The sequence below is a fragment of the Sorex fumeus genome, unplaced genomic scaffold (genome assembly GCF_029834395.1).
Source record: "Sorex fumeus unplaced genomic scaffold, SorFum_2.1 ptg000155l, whole genome shotgun sequence".
Taxonomy (NCBI): Eukaryota; Metazoa; Chordata; class Mammalia; order Eulipotyphla; family Soricidae; genus Sorex; species Sorex fumeus.
In genome coordinates, this window is record NW_026606212.1 from 3,221,450 (window position 1) to 3,244,995 (window position 23,546).

A 23,546-nucleotide genomic window follows, 5' to 3' on the forward strand; every position below is an offset into this window, starting at 1 on the left:
ATTCCCAGCCTCTCCCCACATCAGGCCGGAAACTGGGATTGCAGGGCGGGCTCCAAGCCAGCGTCTGTCTGTCTGTCTCTAGTCCAACAAGCTCCGGACAAAGACCCTGCGGAACACGCGGAACCCGGTGTGGAATGAGACTCTGGTGTACCACGGCATCACGGACGAGGACATGCAGAGGAAGACACTCAGGTATGTGCGGGGAACCCCCCCACCCACACACACACACACCAGGTACAGCTGCAGTTCCCAGGCAGACAGAGACTCGGACCCTTTCTGGCTCCTGAGGACACGGGGCATGGCTCAGCCTTATGGCCCCCGTGTCTGGCCACCTGGAATCTGTGCACTTCGGGAGAGCTGTGCCAAGAGCTGGAAGTCCTCAGGGCTGACTCCTGGCTTCGTGCTCAGAGATCACTCTGGGTGGGGTCCAGGGACCCTGTGGGGTGCTAGGATCAAACCCAGGTCGGCTACATGTAAGGCAGATGCCCAGCCTGTCTCTTCAGCCCCACTTTGATGTTTAGTGGAGCTGAGTGTTTCTGGAAAGGTCTGTTCCTTGCATCATCAGCCGTGGGACGGATCTCCTCTCTCTGGTGCGCTGGCCTGTGCTGGTCGTCACGGAGCAGGAAGCATGTCGTTCTGGCGACATGTTAAAGACAGCACAGCTGGGCGAGGCTCCTCTCCCCTCCCCGGCCCTGCTGCTGTGACCGGGGTCGCACAAGGAGCTGTGCTCGCACCCCCCTGCTATGCCCAGAGCCTGGTCTGCACCCACACACGTGAAGGCACTGGGGTCTGACACAACCTCCGGCTGGCAAGGAGAATGTTCTTGGCCACAAGAGAGCACAGCCCCCTCCCACGGGTCTCTCTCTCTCTCTCTCTTTCTCTCTCTCTCCCTCTCCCTCTTTTGTCCTCTCCCTCCCCTTCTCTTTCTCTACCTCTCCCTCTCTCTCCCTCTCTCTGCTTCTTCCTCTCTCTCCCTCTCTCTCTCTTCTCTCTCTCTCTCTCTCTCTCTCTCTCTCTCTCTGGTTTTGGGGCCAGACCCAGAAGTGTTCAGGACTTAGTCCTGGCTCTGCACTCAGGACTCAGGGATCCCTCCTGGTGGGGCTCAGGGGACCATATGGGGTGCTGGGGACCCATAAGTTCGCAACCCATAAGTATGGGGAAATACACTCAGTGACACACGCACAGCCTCAAAATGGCCTGATGCCACCTGCCCGTTGCTCAGTGGCTCCCGACCTGACGGGAACGTGCCTCACACAGGTACCAAACACCAGTGTAGCTGGCCCCGCCGACCCAGGCTCACGAAGGGCCCAGAGAGACCAAGAAGACATGGGTCCTCTTGGCGGAAGGCGGTGTTCAGGAGGGACTTCTGAGTGCCAGAACATTCTTCCTCTCCATCGGGGTGGCGCTCCCCGGGGGACGCTGAGGGCGGCTGTGATGGGAGAGTCATTCGTGGCGCCGTGCAGGGCTCAGCAATGCACCGGGGGGCGTCTGGGTGCTGGTGCTCGTCCCCGCAGGTGCAGGGGGCCAGGGCCGCCCCTTCGGAGGCTCCTGTCTCTTCCCCCCACTCAGGATCTCCGTCTGTGATGAGGACAAATTCGGGCATAACGAGTTTATCGGGGAGACCAGATTCTCGCTCAAGAAACTGAAGCCCAATCAGAGGAAGAATTTCAACATCTGCTTGGAGAGGGTCATCCCCGTAAGCGGCATGCCCCCCTTCAACCCGGCAGAGAAGAGAGGGGAGGGGGGCTTGACCAGGCCCCTGCTCTGCCCCCCACCAAGCCCCCGCCCCTCAGCAGGACAGACAGGACAGATGGAGCCTGTCTGGGTGGCTAGGGACCCTCTACCCCCTCCTGGCTGTGTGACCCTCAGGGCCCTCACCTGGGAACCGGCTCCGGCCCCCCTTCCTCAGAGTGGCCCCCATGTCATCGGGAAGAGGGAAGAAGGGGACCCGTGTGTGAGACTCCCTCACCCGGCGTGGTGGTCCCCAGGGCCGGGCACTCCCACAGAAACTCTCTTCCTCTGCTTCCTTCCTCCCAGATGAAGCGCGCGGGCACCACCGGGTCCGCCCGAGGCATGGCCCTGTATGAGGAGGAGGTGAGCCCCAGAACCCCCTACCCCCACTCCCCAAACCTGCTCACCCTTGTGTGGCCCCAAAGTGCGCGACTGGGGAAGCTGGGGGCCGACAGCAGGGGGCGCCCTGGAGCTGGCCAAGGCTGGACCAGGTGCCTGGACTCTGCAGTGCTGTGCCACCTCGCCACTGGCAGCCCTCTGAGGGCCACGGGCCAGCTCCCCGGGACTGCGCTTCGGAAGAAGCTGGTGGGGATTTGGGACCTGAGGGAGGGGCTCACCTGGTCCCTGCGGGGGACTGTCCGCTGTCCGTGGTGCTGACTGCCCTAGCGCCCTCCCCGCCCCCAGCGCCGCCCGCCACCCCTCCCAGCCCACCTGTCCTCTCCCCGCAGCAGGTGGAGCGCATCGGGGACATTGAGGAACGCGGCAAGATCCTGGTGTCCCTCATGTACAGCACACAGCAGGGCGGCCTCATCGTGGGCATCGTGCGCTGCGTGCACCTGGCCGCCATGGACGCCAACGGCTACTCGGACCCGTTCGTCAAACTGTAAGGCCCTGAGCATCCGCAGTGGGCCCCAAGGGCACCTTAGCCTTGGCGAACCCAGGCACTAGGGGAGGCCCACGCTGCACCCTCTCACCTCATGGGACACAGGAGGGCGGGGCGTCTCCTCTCTGTTGGTACCGGGTCACCCCAGAAGTCAGGGCAGTGTGGGGGTAATGAATGGTGGGTTCCCAACACCCCTATCGAGGATCTCGAAGAAAGGTCGTGGGGCTTGCAGAGAGTCTGTGCCCAGGGACACTTCATGTCTGCAGCTGGCTGAAACCAGACATGGGGAAGAAGGCCAAGCACAAGACTCAGATCAAGAAGAAGACACTGAACCCTGAATTCAACGAGGTAAGGCTCGGCTCGTGTCACCGTGGTGGGCAGTGCTCGGGGCTTACGCCTGGCTCTGCATTCAGGGATCACTCCTGGCAGTTCTCCAGGGACCCTGTGGGGTGCTGGGGCTGGAATCAGGCCTTCTCTGTGGGAAGGCGTTACTGTCATAAAGTGGCTGAGTAGAATGAGACTTTCTCACCACGAGAATTCTTACCTGCAGCCCCGAATTGAGGCTTCAGTGTCATTAAATGACCAGAAGGCCCCTTTGCCTCGGGCTCTGGGATCAGCACAGCAGGTGGGTACAGGGGGCGGAGGGAGAGCCCCCAGGTTGGTGGAAGGCACAGCAAAGAGAGCTCGCTCTCTGCGACCAGCTCTGGAGAGGTGATGAGTTCCCCGTCACCAGAAGGAATCAAATCAAGGTGAAAGGTTATGGTGAGGGGGCTGGAGGGATAGACAGCAGGTAGGGCATTTGCCTTGCACGCGGCCGACCCAGGTTCGATTCCCAGCATCCCATATGGTTCCCTGAGCACCGCGAGGAGTAATTCCTGAGTAGAGCCAAGAGTAACCCCTGTGCATCACCAGGTGTGACCCCCCCCAAAAAAAGAAGAAAGTTTATGATGAGGCTTGCTGTGGGCAGCAGGGTGGCGCCATCAAACTTGACTGGATTCAGTCACCTCTGTGACATGCATTATCTCTGACGCTCATGATCTTGAGTTGAGAGAGTTGGGTACAGCATCCTGAACCTTCCACACAGCATCTGCCACAGGCTCCCTCTGCCTCCCCCCCACCGTCCCTTCCGGCACCTTCTACCTCTCCCTCCTCTGCCTGCCTCTGGATTTCAGAGTCTTTCCCTGGACCCCAGCAGGTACTGGGGGGTCTGGAAATTTCTCTCGACACGATGTGGTGATGTTGAGCTCTTCTTTGCTGACACAGCTTTCTGCCAAATGTCGCCACGTAGGAAAGGGAAATTACAACAGTGTTTTGCATCACGTTTTGTTTTGTTTTGTTTTGTTTTCCGGTCACATCTGGCTCAGGGCTCAAGGACACTCATGGTGAGTTTAGGGGACCACACGAGGGGACCACACGGGGTGCCAGGCATCGCATCTGACACGGCCGCATGCATGCCAAGTGCTCTACTCACGGTACCATCTCTCCAGCCCTTGCACTGCTTTGTTTGAAGGCAGTGGGCACACGTGAGAAAGCACAGGGTGGGCAGTGCTCAGGGCAGTGTCTGGCCGCTGGGTTTCAGAGCCCAAGTTTGACTTTCTGCTGACCAGGGGCTCTGAGTCATGAATCCTGAGCAGAATGGGTGAACTTTCTTGTCGTCCTGTCTGCACGAGTCTGGACATGCAACAAAATAAGAACCCCAGACAACCAGTACACTCAGTAACAAAGAGAAAGCCTTGAATCCAGACCTCAGATGCCACCGTACACACACACACACACACACACACACACACACACACACATAAAGACACTGTAAAATATTTACACCTGGGGCCAGCAAGCACACATCACAAGAAGTCAGGTCACTCTCCCAAGGGAAGTTTTGTCATGACACACCCCAAACCACAATAGTTTTTGTTTTTGTTTTTTTGGTTTTTTTGGATCACACCCGGTGATGCTCAGGGGTTACTCCTGGCTCTGCACTCAGGAATTACTCCTGGCGGTGCTCGGGGATGCTGGGGATCGAACCCAGTTCAGCTGCATGTAAGGCAAACACCCTCCCCACTGTCCTATGGCTCCAGCCCCATCACAACAGGTTTTAATTTAATTCCGTTCATCCAGGTAATGGATAAAAGAGTCAGCCCAGAAAACATATACAAAGTAGGTAGGGGGGCCCTGGACCCCAATTCCCAGCACCCTCCAGTGGCCTCTCCACAGTCCAGGGTTCCAGCAAGCCAAGTGTGTGCTCTGTCCAGATCACCTGGGGAAATGTCTCCGTCTTGAAACGCCACCAACTCAGCAACTGTCTTCGGAGCTCACCCTGCTACAGCGTGGTGGGCATCCAGAGATTACGGACCTCTGCCAGCGAGGTGCAGGGGCGCCCTGAAGGGGGCCCATAGCCCCAGCAGGACATGGCATCCTGGCCACTCCACGGTCTCCTGGCCACCTGTGCAGTCAGGGCAAGGGCCTCTGTGGGAGGCTGACCTGTGGACAGTGGCCCCTGGCCCTGCTCATGGCTCCTTTGCCTCCTGCAGGAGTTCTTCTATGACATCAAGCATAGTGACCTGGCCAAGAAGTCCCTGGACATCTCCGTCTGGGACTACGACATCGGCAAGTCCAACGACTACATCGGTGAGCGCTGCCATCCCCTCCATCCCCACGAGGGTGCCAGGCTGGGGACGCAGTCCAGGCACATGGCCGGGAGGATTGGGGGGATGCTTGGCTCACAGATCTCATCGGGGGGCAGGGGGAGATGGGTCAGGAGTGCTCAGCAGCTGCAGGAACCTGGGTCCCGTCCCCAGCATTACACACACACATGCATGTATATGCACACATACATGTATACATGCATGCTCGCATACACATACGTGTGTACATACACATGCCTGCACACATTCCACAGCACTGCCAGGCATAGCCCTGGTGACCCACAGCACCGCAGGACCCGGCCATGGAAGCGGCCAGCTCAGTTATCCCCAGGTCCCCTGAGCACAGCTTGGGAGACCCCCACAATGTACATAAATGCAGGGGCAGGGGGCTTGGCGCATCCTCACTTCCGTCTCTGCAAGGCAAGGGTGCAGGGGGAGGAGGAAGCGTGCTCCAGGGTAGGGGCAGGACTGAGGGGGAGAGTGAACGTGGCAAAGGGTGCTGCCATTAGCAGCAGAGAGGAGCCCCCAAGTCACGGGGCCCGGGGGGGGGGAGGCGGCCCTGCGGGGGACAGATGTGACCTCCCCCCCACCCACATGGCCTCCTCTTGCCTGGTCCCAGGGGGCTGCCAGCTGGGCATCTCGGCCAAGGGGGAGCGCCTGAAGCACTGGTACGAGTGTCTGAAGAACAAGGACAAGCGCGTGGAGCGCTGGCACCAGCTGCAGAACGAGAACCACGTGGCCAGTGACTAGGGCGGCACCCGCGCCCCAGCCCCCACCCGCCCGCAGCCCTGACCCCCGCCCCCACCCCCCTTGGAGGCCGCCCCACCGCGGGCACTGCAGACCCTCCTCCCGCCTCGGGGGGCTCTGGGCTCAGCCCCTCGGCCCCTCCAGAGTGGAGAGGAGGCATGGGGCGGGGGGGGGGCGGGGGGGCTCTTGTGGGAGGGGATTCTGTAAACAGCCTCGCGGCCACCATCCTGCTTCGGGGCTGTCCTCGACCCTCCGGACATGCACGACCTGTCGCCTCTGCTGCGGCCGACCCACAAGGCCCCCCACAACCTGCACCCTGATTGCCACGTAAATAGGCCCCGGGACTCGGGGCCGCAAAGCCAGCAAGGAGCTCACCGGGGGCCAGAGGAACTGCATCTCCCCCAGGATGTCACCTGTTTGCTTAGTCACCAAAAGCCATTGAGGCCCCTGTTGCTGCCCGGCAGCCCCCTTCCCCACCTCCCGCCCATGTAACCCGGTAAAATGGCCAAAAAGTGAGTCCTGGGGGCCGGAGTGATTGTACAGCGGGGAGGGCGTTTGCCTTGCACGTGCTGACCTGGGTTCAGTCTCCACCATCCCATATGGTCCCCTGAGCACCGCCAGGAGTGACTCCTGAGTGCAGAGCCAGGAGTAACCCCTGAGCATCGCTGGGTGTGACCCAAAAAGCAAAAAATAGAATAACAATAGTAATAATAAGTGAGTCCTTATGTGCCCTTCCGCATCTCCTCTGCCCAGCCTGACCAGCAAACTCTGAGCAAGCAATGAGCCCCCCCGCGGCCACCAGAGCCCCCTTCTGAAACCACTTCCTGGTGGGCCAGTGAACCAGGGCCATTGGTCAGTGGATGCCCCTGGCCTCCCTGGTGGGCTCAGGGAACAAAGGGTCCAGAACTCGGGGTGCGGGACCCCCCAGCCCCTGGGCACCCTCCATCCCCGCTCTTAGTTACATGGCAAAGCCTCCACGCAGTGTCCCGGGATCCCTTCGGCCCATCTCTGGGAGGGTGGAACCATGCGGGTCCAAAACATCAGAGAGTGGCGGATCCTCTGAAGACCCAAAAACAGAGGCCTCAACCCATGGCCGGTCAGTCCGGCTTCCTTCCTTCAAGGGAATAAACTCTGGACATGAGCACAGGAGAAACATACAGGGGCAAACGCTGACCCTCCCGCCAGACTCAGGCCCCCACGAGCTTAGGGTCTCAGTGCCTGTTCAATCTCCCTTCCTTGCGGAGTACTCTCCTTCCTCCACTCTTGTCAATAGAGGCCATCAGACGGGCCCTGCGACTCACACGGATCCCACTCACACCGCCCCCCACCCCATCTTCTGGGGACCGGATCTCTCGCCTGGAATCGCTGTTCTTGAAAGATCCCTGGGCCGGCCAATGGCTTCCCTGGCTGCCCGCTGCCCCTGGGCCCTGTCCCTGCTGCTGCCCGTGCTCAGCGCCTTGGAGCAAGCATGCTGGCTGTCCCCTGAGTCCGGCACGGGGACTGGCGCTGGAATCAGCATGCAGCAAGCTCTGGGCCATCTGGGCACACGCTCGCCCCCAACAACGGAGCCGCCTTCTGCGTAGAACCCACACACACCCTCTGGTGCATGCCAGCCTGCCCTCCACCCCCACTTTCTTCGTGCTGATGTAGCCTCAAATAAAGTAGGAATATCCAGGAAGACTGGGGACCTGCTTTCTTCCTTTCCGGTTCTTGGGTGATCTCCTCCACCTGTGCGCACGCGTGCGCGCGCACACACACACACACACACACACACACACACACACACACACTGGGACGTCTGCACTCCAATGTGGGGACTGAACGAGCACCCGCTCCTTTCTGCCCACATTGTCACATGTGCCAGTCATGGCCCCCACCCACGTGGCAGATGTGGTCTCTGCCCGCATGACAGGTGTAGTCTCTGCCCATATGAGAGATATGTCCTCTGCAAGTGTGGGAGATATGGTCTCCTTGTAAATAGCAGGTATGGTCCCAGCCCGCGTGGCAGGTGTGGTCCATGTCCATATGGCAGGTGTGTGTGTTTTCCACCTGGGTGGCTTCTGTGGAATATAAAGATGCAAAGCAAGGGGGTGGATGATAGCTAATGTCACAAACCTTTAGACTCACCAGAATTGAGTCTCCAGTGGGGAGGGGAAGAAGAGGCCGACTCCCAGGACACAGGCCAATGGGGAGGGGAGAAGGAGGCGGGCTCCCAGGACACAGGCCAATGGGGAGGGGAGAAGGAGGCGGGCTCCCAGGACACAGGCCAATGGGGAGGGGAGAAGGAGGCGGGCTCCCACGACACAGGCCAATGGGGAGGGGAGAAGGAGGCGGGCTCCCAGGACACAGGCCAATGGGAGGGGAGAAGGAGGCGGGCTCCCAGGACACAGGCCAATGGGAGGGGAGAAGGAGGCGGGCTCCCAGGACACAGGCCAATGGGAGGGGAGAAGGAGGCGGGCTCCCAGGACACAGGCCAATGGGAGGGGAGAAGGAGGCGGGCTCCCAGGACACAGGCCAATGGGAGGGGAGAAGGAGGCGGGCTCCCAGGACACAGACCAATGAGGAGGAGAGGAGGAGGCAGTCTCCGAGGACACAGGCCAAAAGCCAAAGAAGTCTCAAGGGACTTAAAAAAAACAGTACAGGCGTTCATGCGCAGGCCTTGCAGACAAACAACCCGGGTTCGAGCCCCAATACCCATATGGTGCCCCAAGCACTGCCAGGAGTGGCTGCTGAGCACAGAGCCAGGGATAAGCCCTGATCACCACCGGGTGTGGCGCACCAGCAAAAATAAAGTTGGCCAAATAAAACACGATGCACTAAAGGAAAAGTTCTAGAATCAGCCACGTAAAAATTTTAAGTTTCAGTGAGAGCAAGGCTCGGGGAGAAAGTCGTAGCACATATCAGTACATAGGGGCAGTCTCAGCAGGGCAGGGAGGAATTCGAGAATCAGCGGGCTGGGGCGGGGTGGGGGTTGATTCCATTCTGCACAAATTCCGCATGATGGTGCCTGGGTCACACCTGCAGCAAGTCTATAGAATGAACAAGCGTCAGCTCCAATGTCTGCTATGGACTGGAGTCAATGTCAGAAACCCGGGACTGGAGAGCGAGGACAGGAGGTAGGCACTTCCCTTGCATATGGCTGACCCCAATTCAATCCCCGGCACCACAGATAGTCCCCGGCACAACCAGGGGTGATCCCTGAGCACAATTGGGTGTGGCCTCAAATCTAGAAATAGTAATAATAATAATAATCGTAGCATATCCATGTTTGTCTGTGGTAACAAACGTACTGTGTGAGTCCTGAGACTAAGCAAAAAGCGGGTGAAGGAGAGAAAGAAGCCATTTAAAAGGGAGTGAAGGGGGCTGGAGCAATAGCACAGCGGGGAGGGCGTTTGCCTTGCACGCGGCCGACCTGGGTTCGATTCCCAGCATCCCATATGGTCCCCTGAGCACCGCCAGGGGTGATTCCTGAGTGCAAAGCCAGGAGGAACCCCTGTGCATCACCAGGTGTGACCCAAAAAGCAAAAAAAAAAATAAATAAAAAAATAATAAAATAAAGTAAAATCAAAAGGAGTGAAAGGAGCCGGGAATGTGGCTCCGCGCTAAGTCACTGACCTTGCATGTCTGAGACCCCAGGTTGAGTCCTGGGGTCACTCAGTGCCTTAGGGAGTGGCCCACACACAGGCCAGTGTAGCTCCTGAACACTGCGCTTTGGAAGGAAGCGTAACCCCCAAGTCAGAGAAGAGAATTGTATTTGTCTCCTATTTTGTTGGGACCCGTGGTGGTGGAAAATGGGCACTAGTGGAGGGATGGGTATTTGACCATTGTATAATTGAAATCCAAGCACAAAAATTTGTAAGTCTACAACTGTACCTCATGGTGTTTCACTAATGAAAAAAAAAAAAACAAAGAGAGAGAGAGAGAATTGTATTTGAAGGTATGTTTGCCAAAGTACCTGGAAAAACCTCCTGAAGCTCTTGCAAGGTACCAGTAGGTTCAGAGTCTGAATTTTAGGATCTGGATGGCCTTCTTGGAAGCTTCTGGACCTTCCTGGCTTTTTTGGCAAAATTCATGCATGGCTCCAAAGATCACAGAAAGTCACCAAAGCCATTTCGTCATTCTCGGGTGGGGAGGGGGGGGGACAGGAAATAAAACAGCAACAAAGGAATACACGGAAAACGCTGTCTTTGAATTGCACCTTCTCTGTGAGGTACAAACACGGGTTCACGGTTGGGTCTGAAGGAAAGGCTGCCGAGTTTCAGCTGTCGGGTTAAAGGACAACACCAGTTTCAGGAAGTTGCCAGTCAGGCCAGCACACTTGCAATCAGAGCTCCTCCCTACCAGGGAAGGAAAGAGCGGGGAGAGCCCCGCCCAGACTGGGCAGTGGAAGAGATAAAAGCTGGCCAGTTCTGGGAGCCTGTTGGTTCGCCGGTTCCAGCCTCGACAGAGACCTCGAGACCATGGACCTCAAAACCACGCAGGCCCGGGATCTGGACAAGTTCATTGAAACTCGCCTCCTGCCCGACACACCTTTCCGCCTGCAGGTGAAAAGAGCTGTCCACATCATCAGCAGTTTCCTGAAGGAGCGCTGCTTCCAGAGCTCCCCGGAGCCCGTGCGGGTGTCCAAGGTTGTGAAGGTGAGTCCTGGCTGCCAGCCAGTGGGGGCCAGTGGGGGCCAGGGGCACAGTTTCGGGCCACTTACTGAGAAGGAAGGGAGGATGGGTGGGGGGAGGGGCGTGGAGGAGGTTCCTGGTGGTTCCTGATGTGAAAATTGATTCTGGGATGAAACCCTGCCCCTGTCATTTTTGCATAATTGCTAAGGAGTGGCCAGGCTAGAATGGCCACTCTCGCTTCTCCTTTCCTCCTTCCCTCCTTCCTTCCCTCCTTTCCTTCCTTCCTTCTCTTTCTTTCCTCTTTCCTTTCTCCCCTCCTTCCTTCCTTCCCTCCTTCTCTACTTCCCTCCTTTGTTCTGTCCTTGCCTTCTTTCCTTCCTTCCTTCCTTCCTTCCTTCCTTCGTTCCTTCCTTCCTTCCTTCCTTCCTCTTTCCTTCCTTTCTCTTTAATGAGGTATCATTTTTAGTAATAATGGTATTACTCGTAATGTCTCAGCATATCAAGTATGGGATATACACCAACACATTCACCTAATTGGCAGAATGCAAGCTTTTCCTTTTCTTACCGCGGAACGCAGACGTCTGTGTAAACATACCGTGGATTCTTTATTGGCTTGTCTGTTGTTGAGCACTTGGGTTGTTTCCAGGTCACGGCTATTTGATACTTAAAGCAGCAGTGAGCACGGGTGTGCATATCACTTTCTGAATTAATGTTTGTGTTCAGGGGGTAGATGTGGAACCACCAGATCCATTCAAAGCTTCTGGGTTTTTGCTTGTTTTTGAGAAGTCTTCATACTGCTTTCCATAGGGGCTAAAGCAGACATCTTCACACCAGCGATGCATGAGGGTCCCTTTCCCCCACATCCCTTCAACCTCATTTCCAGCTGTTCTGATATGTGCCAATCTCATCGGCGTGATATCTCGCTGTCATTTTTATTTGCGTTTCCTTCATGACAGGGGAAGAGGGACGCTTTCTCATTTGCCTGTTGGCCATCCATCTGTCTTCTCTGAGGAAGTGTCTGTTTGGCTTCTCTCCCCGATGTTGTGGTGTGTGTGTGTGTGTGTGTGTGTGTGTGTGTGTGTGTGTGTGTGTGTGTGTTTGGACCATGCACACTGGTGCTCAGGGCTTACTCCTGGCTCTGCTCTCAGGGATCACTCCTGGTGGTGTTCGGGGGACCATACAGGGTGCTGGGTCTCAAATCTGGGTGGGCCGTGTTCAAGTGCCCTCCCCGCTGTACTGTCATTCTAGGCCCTTTTCTGTTTTGGATGAGGTTTGATTCTTGTTGCTGGAGTTTTATGAGTGTTTGGATAATTGGCCTTTTATCTATGTGCAGTTATGAATATTTCCTCCCCTTCAACAGGGTGTTTTTATTTTAGCCTCTCTTAGTGCAGAAACATTTTTTTTTTGTTATACAGGAACTCTTTGGTCGGGTAGTCTTATTCATTCATCTTTACCTTGGTTTCCTTGGCTCAACTCCATGGCAGAGTTCCGCCTGAGTTTCCCTCCGTGTGTCTTAGGACTTCTGATCTCATTTTAAATTCACTTTGGTGTCTGGTGTGAGCTCGGAGTCCAGTTTTGTTCTTTGGTCGGCCAAAATCCCAACTCTGTCTAATGAAGAGACTTCCCTTGGATGTTCCGGTTCCGTTTCCTCGTGCACCCCAGCAAGATCTCCCCTTAGCACCACCCTGACCCCCACCCCTGTCCAGAGGGCGGAGCGGTCACTTCTGAGAAGCTGTAAGGGACGGCTCCATCAGCGGGAGCCGGAGCTCGGGCACATCCACGCTGGTGCCCAGGCTTTGACTTGGGAAGTTTCTCTGTTCTCCACCCTGAGGCTCACGTCCCCCTCTTCCCCCACCCCTCCTCCACTTCAGGGTGGCTCCTCGGGCAAAGGCACATCCCTGCGGGGCCGCTCGGATGCCGACCTCGTCGTCTTCCTCAACAACCTGCGGAGTTTTCGGGATCAGTATGACCGCCGCGCGGAGTTCATCAGAGAGATCCGGAGACAGCTGGAAGCCTGTCAGAGGGAGCGCAGCTTCGAAGTGACGTTCCAGATAAACCCACACAGCAATCCCCGCTCACTCAGCTTCGAGCTGAGGTCACGGGCGGTCTGGCAAGAGGAGTCGGTGGAGTTTGACATCCTCCCCGCCTACGATGCCCTGGGTGAGCCGACCACTGCTCCACCGTGATCACCCCCCTGCTGGCAGGCCTCAGCCACACAGGGACCCCTCCCCCCGGCCCCCGCAAAGCGCAGGGAAGATCCAGGGGTCTCTGCAAGGGTGAGCTTGGGGGCTCGGTCAGCACAGATCTGACATTTCTTAGGCCCCTGGCAAAGGTGACAGGAATCTTGTCTTCCTGAAAATGGGGCTGTGAAGGGCGTCGTCTGAGTGATAGCATAGCGGGTAAGGTGCTTGCCTTGCAGGTGGCCGATTTGGGTTCAATCCCCGGCATTCCATATGGTCCTCTGAGCCTGCCCAGAGTGATCCCTGGGCCTGGCCAGGTGTGGCCCAAAACAAAAGGATGGGGCCAGGCTGGGACTGGAGCGATAGTACAGCGGGTAGAACATTTGCCTTGCATGCAGCCAACTCGGGTTCAATGCCCAATATCCCATATGATCCCCCAAGCACAGCCAGGAGTAATTCCTGAGTGCAGAGCCAGGAGTAACCCCTTGAGTATCACTGGGTGTGACCCAAAGAGGAAAAAAAAAAGAATGGGGCCAGGTGGGGCCCAGGATGCCTCGTCATCTGATCCCCCAAACCTCCGGAAGGTCTGACTTCGCATGGGAGCTGTAGGGGCAAGACCATGCGGGCAGTGAGGATAGGGCCTAGAAATGAGGCCGCAGCTGCCCCCTGACCAGTGCTCAGCAGGACAGGGACCAGGATCAGGTCTTGCCTCAGCCGGTCAGGAGCCCTGATGTTCAGGAAAGGGGCTGGACCCATAGCCTCAGTGAGCGCAGAGTATCCCTGGGTTCCAGAAAGGGCAAGAAAGGCACCTTCCCCAGCCCAACGCTAGTTGCCATCAGAGCAGCCACACGTCAACCGGCACCAAAGCCCAGAAGCCAGATGAAGGACCCCCGGGGAAGACTTTTTCAGACAGGGGCACCCCATGATGTGGGAGCCCCCCCACCCACACACACAGAGTGACATGTGACATGTGAGCAGGGTCTGGGGGATGGGAAGGAGACAGCCCATGAGAGAGCTAAGGGCTTCCCAGAAGAGGAAGTGGCATGTGCAAAGGCCCTGAAACAGCAGTGCCTTGGCGTGTCTGGGGGAGAACAGGGGAGCCACTCAGGGGAAATATCTGGAGGTGGGGTAGGGTGGGGGAATCTGAGACAAGAGCCAACTTTTCTGTTTTGTTTGGGGCCGTCTCCTGCCATGCTTACAGCAACTGTTCGTTCCCAGCTCTGTGTTTCGGGCTCCCCCGCTCCCGAGGTGCCGGAGCTCAAACTGGGGCTCTTAAATGTAAAAGGCAAAGCATGTGCCCAGCCCTGGAGCTTCTCTCTGGCCCCAGACGCCGAGAGCTAATGTCACGGCTCCATCCCTGCAGGCCAGTGGACCAAAGGGCAAAGGCCCGACCCCCAAATCTACGTCATGCTCATCAAAGAGTGCCGAAATCTGGGGAAAGAGAATGAGTTCTCCCCCTGCTTCACCGAGCTGCAGAGAGCCTTCCTGAAGGAGCGCCCCACCAAGCTGAAGAGCCTCATCCGCCTGGTGAAGTACTGGTTCCAAATGGTATGGACCAGGGTGGAGGGGAGGGGAAGAGGAGATGGAGGACAGGGTGGGAAAAAAGGGAGGAGGGGGAGGAGGAGGGAGGAGGGGAGGAAGTGGAGTGGGGAGGAGGGAGAAGGAGGAGCAGGTAAGGGGGGCAAGGAAGAATGGGAGCGGAGGCAGGCAGAGAAGAGGGGGAGGGGGAGGGAAGGAGGTTGGGGAGGGAGGGAAAGGGGGAGGAGAGGGGAAGGGAAGGTGGGGGATGGGAGGAGGAGGAGAAGGGGAGGAGGAAGGAGAGGGCAGAGGAAGGGAAGGGAGGGGGAAGGAGCGGGGACGGAAGGGCTCAAGAGAGGGAGGATCTTGTCTTGGTTGTGCTTCGTTCCAGCTGGTCTGTCTTGATAACGGTCACATTCACGGTCCTCCCGTTGTTCATCGATTTGCTCGAGCGGGCCCAGTAACGTCTCCATTGGAGACTTTGTTGTTACTGTGTTTGGCATATGGAATACGTCACGGGGAGCTTGCCAGGCTCTGCCGTGCGGGCGAGATACTCTCGGTAGCTTGCCGGGCTCTCCGAGAAGGGCGGAGGAATCGAACCCGGCTCCGTCAGGCCAGCTGAATGCAAGGCAAATGCCCTACCACTGTGCTATCGCTCCAGCCCGTCTCCCCGTCGGTTAGACCCTTGCTTGGGATCCCTGCGCTGGGGTGGGTCTCTCTCTTCCACCAGTGAGGGGATCCTTAGCCACTCTCTCGCTCTTTCTCTTCTGTCCCAGAAGTCCAGCGAAGTGTCTGTCAGACCTTCACGCTCCACCATCCAGATCTCTGCACTGTTGTTTCCCTTTGGATTATCTTAAATAGTCTCTTCTGGTTCACTGATTTATCTTCCAGTTCACTATTTTCTCCTTTAGTTTGTATCTAATTTGCTGTTACTAATCACAAAAATGGAAGTAATTGCTGCTACTTCCATTTTTTATTCTAGGATTTCTATTTCATTCTTATTGAATTCTGCCAGGTCATCATATGCCTCTGACTACCTACTAGTTCAATTTTTCTTTGGTTTTGTTGATTGTTTTGAGGGCAACACCCAGTGGTGCTCACGGCCTACCTCATCACACAGTGCTCAGAGGCCATATGTGATGCTAAGGATCGAACTGGGGTCAGCCGCATGCAAGGCCAATGCCTGACCTCCTGTTCCATCTCTCTGGCCTTATTTCAAGTGTTTATTTCTTGAACATAATAGTTCCAGTTAATTTTAAGTCTCCACTTGGTCCTTTAGGATTTAAAGTCTTGTGGATTTATTATTTATTTATTACTTTCTCTCTTTTTTTTTCCTGTTGTTCATCACTTATAATGTCTTTTTTTCTTGGGTGCCTGATCATGTGCTGGCCTACATCCTTGAGAATTACTTGTGTGGGGCCAGAGAGACAGTATATGGGATAGAGCATTTGCCTTACACGCGGCTGACCCAGGTTCGATCCCCGGCATCCCACAGCACCTCCAGGAGTAATCCCCGAGAGCAGAGCCAGGAGTAACCCATGAACATCACCGGATGTGACCAAAAAAGTCAATAAATAAATAGATAGAGAAATGAAAATTACTTGTGAAATAATGTGAGACTTTGGGTTCCATGTCTTCAGAAAATGAAATTTCTTTGCTCTGGAGACTCTTAGATAAAGAAAACACTGCAAGCTCTCCCACTCAGTTCATTTCCATCACGTCCTCAGAGATAAATACTCTTAGTGCCCCTCGGAGTCAGCTAAGAAAAACGGGGCTCCAGGAATCCAAGGGGTCTACGCTGAACCCAGCAACCACGAGACGTTTGTAACCAAAGGGCCTCTTCTGCCCCCCCCCCCCCCCAGAACAGTCAGCTTACAAAGACACGGGGTGGGCCGGGTGGGCCAGGGGAAGGGGTTTTGCACCCAAGCCAAACAGGCCCACCTCTGATCGCCCTTTGTCAGTGTCGCTCGGATCTGAAGAAGCCTCTGCCGCCGCAGTATGCGCTGGAGCTCCTGACAGTTTATGCCTGGGAGCAAGGGAGCAGGAACACGGATTTCAGCACGGCCCAGGGGTTTCGGACCGTTTTGACACTGATCCTGAAGTACGAGCAGTTCTGCATCTTCTGGGAGAAGTATTACGACTTTACACACCCTTATATCGGGAACTACCTGGAGGACCAGCTCAGCAAGCCCAGGTGGGTGCTCGCCCCCTGCGGGAGATGGGGGACCATGAGTGTCCCCTGGGGCCAGACGTGCAGCCCAGTGCAGGGACCCACGCGCTCACACACCCACAGCCCGCCCCCTTTACACATGTGTCAGCTCATCCCAGCCTGCGCCGAGCACACGTGAAAAGGCCCAACACAGAGAGGGCCACAGGAGGGGAGCTGCTAGTCAACCCCTCGGTTCACCTTATGATCATTTGCAGGGGGCACAGTGTGGCCCCTTTTCGAGGCTCTGTGTGGTGGTGCTAAGTCACGTGTACTGTCTAGAGCCTCTGAGAGAGGCTTCTGGGAATCTCCCCCACTTCACAAATGGGGAAACTGAGGCTCAGTCAGGTCTAAGGGCAAAGGCGAGATTTGAACCCAGGTCTGAGGGCGAAGGTTCAGGCTCCTCCTTAGACTCACTGAGCACCAAGCAGGACTCTGGGGCACCAAGACACACACCCCCAAACACATCCGCTGCCTACCCCTCCCAATGCTCCTCAGGCCCGTCATCCTGGACCCGGCTGACCCCACGTGCAACGTGGCGGGTGGAAGCGCCTCCCATGACCGCTGGGAGAACCTGGCACGCGCGGCTGAGACCTGGTTGTGTTACCCGTGCTTCAGGAACTGGGACGGTTCCCTCGTGTACCCCTGGGAGGTGCCGGTGAGTTGCCGCTTCCTCTGCATCCTTCCCTGCACCCCACCCGCACCCCCTTCACACAGCGTGGCCCACGGAGCCCAGTATTGCTCTCCCCGCAAAAAATCGCCCCGGAGCCCACAGCCTTGGTTTGTATTCACACCGAGCCCCCGTTTGTCCCAGTCCCATTTAGAGGCCCCGGGATGCCCTGTCCTCTGTCCAGACTCAGCCTTCTCGTCACCGTGGCCTGACCACACCAGGGCTGGGGAGATCTGGGGTTTCTGCTCTGGGTTCAGGCTCTGTCCCTGTGACGGTCCTTATCTTCACAATACCCGTCTGGGGGACTCAGGTGGACTCAGGTGGATGCACCTGTGTGAGGACACCCAGCTACAGACATGCTGAGCTGGGGCTCCCAGCGAGGCCCCTGAGGCCAGTGCCCACACTGTGGACGAGCTGTCCCCATGGCTGTGGCTCTGCCCCAGAGGGACGGCGGACAGCAGCCCCCAGCGTCCAGCTTCTCTGGGTGGGGGACAGCAGATGTCCCTCAGAGGCAGACTCTGAAACGGGGGACATTAGGGAAGGGGGGGTGCCCGTGGCCACCGAGCAAACAAGGTGCAGGACAGGCCAGCTGTGGGGACTGAGCCCGCCTCCAACAGACGAGTGGCCACTGGCAGTCAGGGGGTCCGTTCAGGACAGGACGTGGCCCCGCAGCCCATGTGGCCCTGAAAGGTACAGAAGGGGCTTCCTCATCCTTCCTGGAGGAGGATCCAGGTGACTGTCACGGCGGCCACCACGAATGTTCTGGAGAGCCAGAGCCAGCATCTCTGAAGCCTTCTGTGCTTTGTCCTTTCAGCCTGCGTTAAAGGTCAAGACTCGAAGCTTCTACGCCAACAACACCGAGGTACATATCCTGAACTGCAGCGAGTACTCCAGAGATTACCCCAGAGAGTACCCCAGAGGGTATCCCAGAGAGTACCCCAGAGAGTCTCCCAGAGAGTACCCCAGAGAGTACCCCAGGTTCCCGAAGAGCTACACACCATGCCCACCCCCAGTGGAGGAGGGCTGGTCCTGCTCCATCCTCTGAAGGCCGGTGCTCTTACCAATGTGAGTCCAGGAGCCAGCCCCTCCCTTCTGGAAAGATGGCACCCCTTACTCTGGAAGATGTCATCCCCTCACTTCTGGAAAGATGGCAGGAGGTTGGCTCTCATTTCTGGCATTCCAAGAGGGCAGTGGCCCTCTAGCTTCCCTCCATGCCAGCTTGCCCCTTTCTCACAGAGCACAGAGCCCTCCCCGCATCCTCTCCCCAGCCTAGGCTCTGAGAGGCCATGCAGAGATTCTGACAAAAGGATGGTCCCCCGGCCTTGACTGTCTCCGTATACCTGGCAGGAGGGGCCCAAGCCAAGCAATTTCAACAGCAATAAAAATAAAGCTGGCCGCCTTTGTGCGGTGTTTATGAACTACCAAGCCTATGTGTGTGTATGTCTGTGTGCGTATAGATTACTTGAAAAATCATTTTTATTGAGCACCTATTACAGCCCAAGCATTGTCTTGGGCCCAAAATACACAATAGTGAACAAAGGAGACAATTCCCAACTGTGGGGTTGAGATTTGTGTGGGACATTTTGCTGTGGGCTAGTTTGGGCTCCCTCCGGTTTTCAATATCTCAGGCAAACCCTCTGGCTCCTTCCTGGTCTGTACCTGATGATTTAGATAAAATATTGGTACTTCCTTAACACGGTGTCTGCTGATCACACGTGCATTGAGCATTTGGCACTCAACAGTCCAAGTGGTGGTGTCCTCTAAGAGTCTAAGACATCTGGCTTTCAGAGCCTCCATCGGAGGACCCCGGAGTGGCCCAGTCATCAAACACCTGCGCTGCAGACATTGGACCCTAAGTTCCATTCCCACCATCACCCCCATGCTGAGCGCAATCCCCAGATGCCACCGTTTGGGATTCCTGGTGTGACAATGAGCGTGCACAGCTCCCGGCAAGCACTACACAAGTGTGTACCCCCATCACGACAGCAAAGGAAAAGGGGGACAGTATGAGGAGAGTCATCTGTTCACCTACACTTCTGCGCTAATCCCATGCGAAAGTGGGAAGTTTTGAAACACTTCCCGTTGCGTTAAGTCAACGAATCTCACGTTTCTTTGGGGGGTGATGGGGTGCCATGAAATCGAAAATCAAATTGGGGAATCTCATACAAGCCAGGCAGGTGCTCCAGCCCTCCGAGCTGGCTTCCCACCGCTCCTCTTACTTTTCGGTAGGATTGCAACAGGAGAACCTCACAGTCCGAGCACTGCGTGTCCACGGACAGTGCGCCTGCAAAGAACCGGCAGTCACAACCCCGTTAGAACCCTTAGCACCGCGCAGCTGCCATCCTCAGTCAATAGAAGAGAAAAACTGTCTCGTCGCTTTGGGGAGCCAATCTGGCCTCCTGATTGAGATCCCGGGGGACCGCCGGCCATCCCCAATATCCCCATGCATTGGACTGTGTCACGGCCCTCAGGCTGAGCTGAAGTGAGGCCCCAGGCTGGAGAGAGGAGACTCAAATCCAAGAACTTTCCCCTTCTGCTCTCTCCCTCGCCTGCCTGGGTTTTGAGGTGTCCCGCTAAGTGAGCAGCGGCGACCCATCCCTGGTTTTGCTGAGCCCTTTCTCTAGAAGGCCAAGCCAAATTCAAACTGGGGGGATCTCGGGTCTCCCACCTTCTTCCAGATCCCTCCTCTGTGGCTAGTGTGTTTCCATCATTAAAATGTCTCGGGCTGGAGAGATGCTACGGTGTGGAGGGCACTTGCCTTATGTGCAAGTCGACCTGGCTTCCATCCCCGGCATCCCATATGGTACCCAACACACACCAGGAATGATCCCTGAGCACTGAGCCAGGAGCAAGGCCCTGAGCACAGTCAAATGAGAGCAAAGAGAGAAGTAACTGCTGCTAACATTTGTGGTGACTGCATTACTTCGTACCACGTGGACAATCCCCCTGCAGCATCTTCTGGTGCTGTCCCAGAATTATCAATAGTGATAATTCATCAATGAACGGAATTGCATTGCAGAGACACGGGGTCACGGGGCAGCCCCGGATTTTTGAAAGTACTCCCTGGCTACTTTCCAGGGCGGTTGCAGTTTAAGCATTGGGAAAAGTTCTGATTTCCCTTAATTATTAACGCTTGTCTTTGGTTTTGTTCTTTTTCTGATGATAGCAAGCTTAACAGCTTGAAAGCCGTTCTTGTCGAATCATAGTCAAAAATGGGTTTTTTGGCTTCTGTTTCCCTGACAATTAGTGGTGCCTAGTGAGCATTTTTTCATTCGTACGCCTTCCTGAAGTTGTGTCTGTCCTGGATTTCATCCCTCCTTTCAGGTGGATTGTTTGGGAAGTTTTGGTGGTGGTGTTTGGTTTTGTTTTGGAGTGTTCTGGCTGTTTGTTTTTGCTCTGGAGTGGAAGAGCTCATTGTTTCAGAGGTGAGTCCCATCTCTGCTCTAGAAAGGACATTTTCTCCTACTTTGAAGCTTTTCATTCTTTCCGTTTGCCATACAGAAGTTTTTTATTTAAACACAGTCCCATATCTCTATTTTTGTGCTTGTTTCCTGTGCTTTTTCTATAAAGTCCAGTGACTTTCAGGCAGGCAGCCAAGACACGCAGTGAGAGACAGGAGATCGTCCTGACAAAAGTATGAAGGAAACTAGATAGCCACCTTAGTGGCCCTTAGTGGCCCTCACCTTAGCCCACTCATAAAGATGAACTAGAATGGATCAGAGACTTCAGTCTGAACCTGAAAACTCCCAGAAGGAATGTGTGGAGGAAAATCTTCTTGCCTGGATTCAGCAGTGATTCGAGAATGAGATTACAAAGCAAGGATGAGCAAAGGTGCATGGGTCTGAACGGTGTGAGGTAGGGGCTCCAGAGTGACACTTCTCGGGATTGACCAGCATCATCTGCTGCTCTGCACCCAGAGTCCAGTCCCATGGGAGTCTATTTCGAGACTTTGTCCTGTTTCCTTTCTCAGCTTTTGTGCCCTGGAGTTAATACTACTTTTTTTCTTAATTAGTTAGACCCTTAGATCAGTTCTTAATATCTTGTAGAAAACTCTACCATCATTTTTTAAAAATCAGATTTCACTGCTCTTCCCATTTCTTTAGAATTTTTAGTGACATTTATAAAATCACTCATCTGTAAAGTTCCACCCAGATAAGGGGAGAGATTTGATGGGAATTACATGAATAAATTTACTGACTCTACTGACTCTTGAAGGTCCTGATCCATAAACTCGGTGTCTTTCTTTCTAACAAAGTTTTGAATTTCCCTGGCAAAGATTTTTCCTATCTTTTACCATTTGATTCCTAGATATTCCTCTGCTGGTGTACTTGTGTGTTCTTTCATTTTCTTGTGCAATGGAAAGGCCTATACGTTTGCAGTGGATATAGTTAACGATTACATGGTGGGTGATTTTGTACTTTCCTGAGTTTTCTGATTTTACTACATGTTGGCAGTGAACTCACCATTTGTAGGATGGCAAGAAATAATGAAGCAATCTTTCTTGCATATAAGGCTTTGGGCTGGAGCGATAGCACAGCGGGTAGGGCGTTTGCCTTGCACGCGGCCCACATGGGTTCGATTCCCGGCATCCCATATGGTCCCCCAAGCACCGCCAGGAGTAATTCCTGAGTGCAGAGCCAGGAGTAACCCCTGAGCATCACTGGGTGTGACCAAAAAAAAAAAGTAAAAAAAAAAGACGGTGTTGGTGTTGTTGTTTTGGGGTCACACTGGCTTGCTCAGGACGTACTCCTGGCTTCCTGTGGGCTGAGGGAACTGTATGAGGTGCCAGGGATCAAACCCTGTGGCCACATGGGAGGCAACTGCCTTCCCCGCTGTATTATCTCTCCAGTCCCTAGAAAATCATTTTTTTCCCCACCAAGTTGTTAGATTCTTTATTTGCAGAGCCGAACTGTACAAGATTAAAGAAGTCAAGCATGGGGATGGAGTGATAGCACAGCGGGTAGGGCGTTTGCCTTGCATGCAGCCAACATGGCTGACCCGGGTTCGATTCCCAGCATCCCATATGGTCCCCCGAACACTGCCAGAAGTAATTCCTGAGTGCATGAACCAGGAGTAACCCCTGAGCATCGCCGGGTGTGACCCAAAAAGCACACACAAAAAAAGAAGTCAAGCATACGTACGGTATTAAGGGAAGAGCAGGGTTTTTTCAAAAAGAAGATACAAAAAAGGAGGTAGTACAGGATAAGAGAGGGAGAGAGAGAGAGAACAGAGACAGAGACAGAGAGACAGACAGAGACAGAGAGAGAGAGATAGAGATAGATTTAGAAAATCAAAGTCAAATCTATCTGACCATGGGTGAGTCATTCTGCCTGACTTTCAATGTTGTCATTTTTTTTACAGACTTACAAACTTTCGTGATTACAATGATTGAGTCATACAATGATTGAGTACCTGTCCCTCCACCAGTGCCCATTCTCCCCCACCGATGTTCCCAGTACCCCTCCCGCCACCCCTCCCATATCCTTCCACCCCACCCCACCCCCACCCCCACCTCTGTGGCAGGTACATTCTTTCCTATTCTGTCTATACTTTGGGAGTTACGGTTTGCAATACAGGTAGTAAGTGGCCATCATGTTTGGTCCTTTATCTACTTTCAGCACGCATCTCCCATCCTGAGCGAGCCCTCCAAGCATCCTTTACTGGGTGGTCCCTTCTCTATCCCAGTTGCCTTTTCCCCCAGCATGTGAGGCCAGCTTCCAAGCCGTGAAGCCATCCTCTTGGCCTTTATCTCTACTGTCCTTGGGTGTTCGTCTTTAGCAAACCATGTTTGAAATGCCTTTCTCCCAGCTGAGCTCAGACAGAGCGAGCCAACAAATGCAGGTTGTTGAAGATCACAGGGGTGTTGGTGTGGGGAGTGGCTGGGATTCAGGGGTGGGGTATCGGTATGTGAAAATTAAAGCACCTGAGTCATAAACCCCCAGAGATAAGGCCCCGTTCTGGACAGCTTCCTGCTGGGGAATGGAAACTGAGAAGAAAGAGAAACTGGGAGGGAAACAGGAAATGAGTTTTGCCAATTCCTTCTTCTGTGGCGGATCAAGAAACGAAACCAAAGAACGCATCAAATCGAGGAGGAACTGGGGGCCTGGAACAAGAGAGCATCCCTGGCAGGGAAGGGAGGTGGTGCGCTGGGACTGAGAGAGGTGTGTGGTGACCAGTGGTGACAAAATCAGTCTGCTGGAGGTCGCATGGACCGACAAGGGTGGTTCTGCGTCTGCGTGTCTAAAGCCGGGACCATGTTCAGCAAGGTCCCTGCGAACAGACAGAGAGGACATGTCGGGGTTATGGGAGCCGCCCAGAGCCTGGTTTCATGCAGGGGTCCCCCAGCTTCACAG

At 55.2% G+C, this 23,546-nt stretch overlaps 2 protein-coding genes across 2 annotated transcripts in view; both read left to right on the plus strand.

Moving 5' to 3' along the window:
• Positions 1–6,063, plus strand: part of RPH3A (rabphilin 3A) — a 56,657-nt gene extending 50,594 nt beyond the window's left edge. The window contains exons 15-21 of the mRNA XM_056107130.1: positions 83–192; positions 1,570–1,696; positions 2,038–2,094; positions 2,460–2,614; positions 2,881–2,962; positions 5,146–5,242; positions 5,879–6,063. Of these exons, the coding sequence (XP_055963105.1) occupies positions 83–192; positions 1,570–1,696; positions 2,038–2,094; positions 2,460–2,614; positions 2,881–2,962; positions 5,146–5,242; positions 5,879–6,009 (759 nt within the window). The 3' untranslated portion in view covers positions 6,010–6,063. The remainder of the gene's footprint in view (positions 1–82; positions 193–1,569; positions 1,697–2,037; positions 2,095–2,459; positions 2,615–2,880; positions 2,963–5,145; positions 5,243–5,878) is intronic.
• Positions 6,064–10,453: 4,390 nt separating this feature from the next.
• LOC130016491 (2'-5'-oligoadenylate synthase 3-like) overlaps positions 10,454–23,546 on the plus strand; it is a 32,692-nt gene continuing 19,599 nt past the window's right edge. The window contains exons 1-6 of the mRNA XM_056107196.1: positions 10,454–10,643; positions 12,491–12,779; positions 14,163–14,347; positions 16,279–16,511; positions 17,022–17,181; positions 18,008–18,235. Of these exons, the coding sequence (XP_055963171.1) occupies positions 10,467–10,643; positions 12,491–12,779; positions 14,163–14,347; positions 16,279–16,511; positions 17,022–17,181; positions 18,008–18,235 (1,272 nt within the window). The 5' untranslated portion in view covers positions 10,454–10,466. The remainder of the gene's footprint in view (positions 10,644–12,490; positions 12,780–14,162; positions 14,348–16,278; positions 16,512–17,021; positions 17,182–18,007; positions 18,236–23,546) is intronic.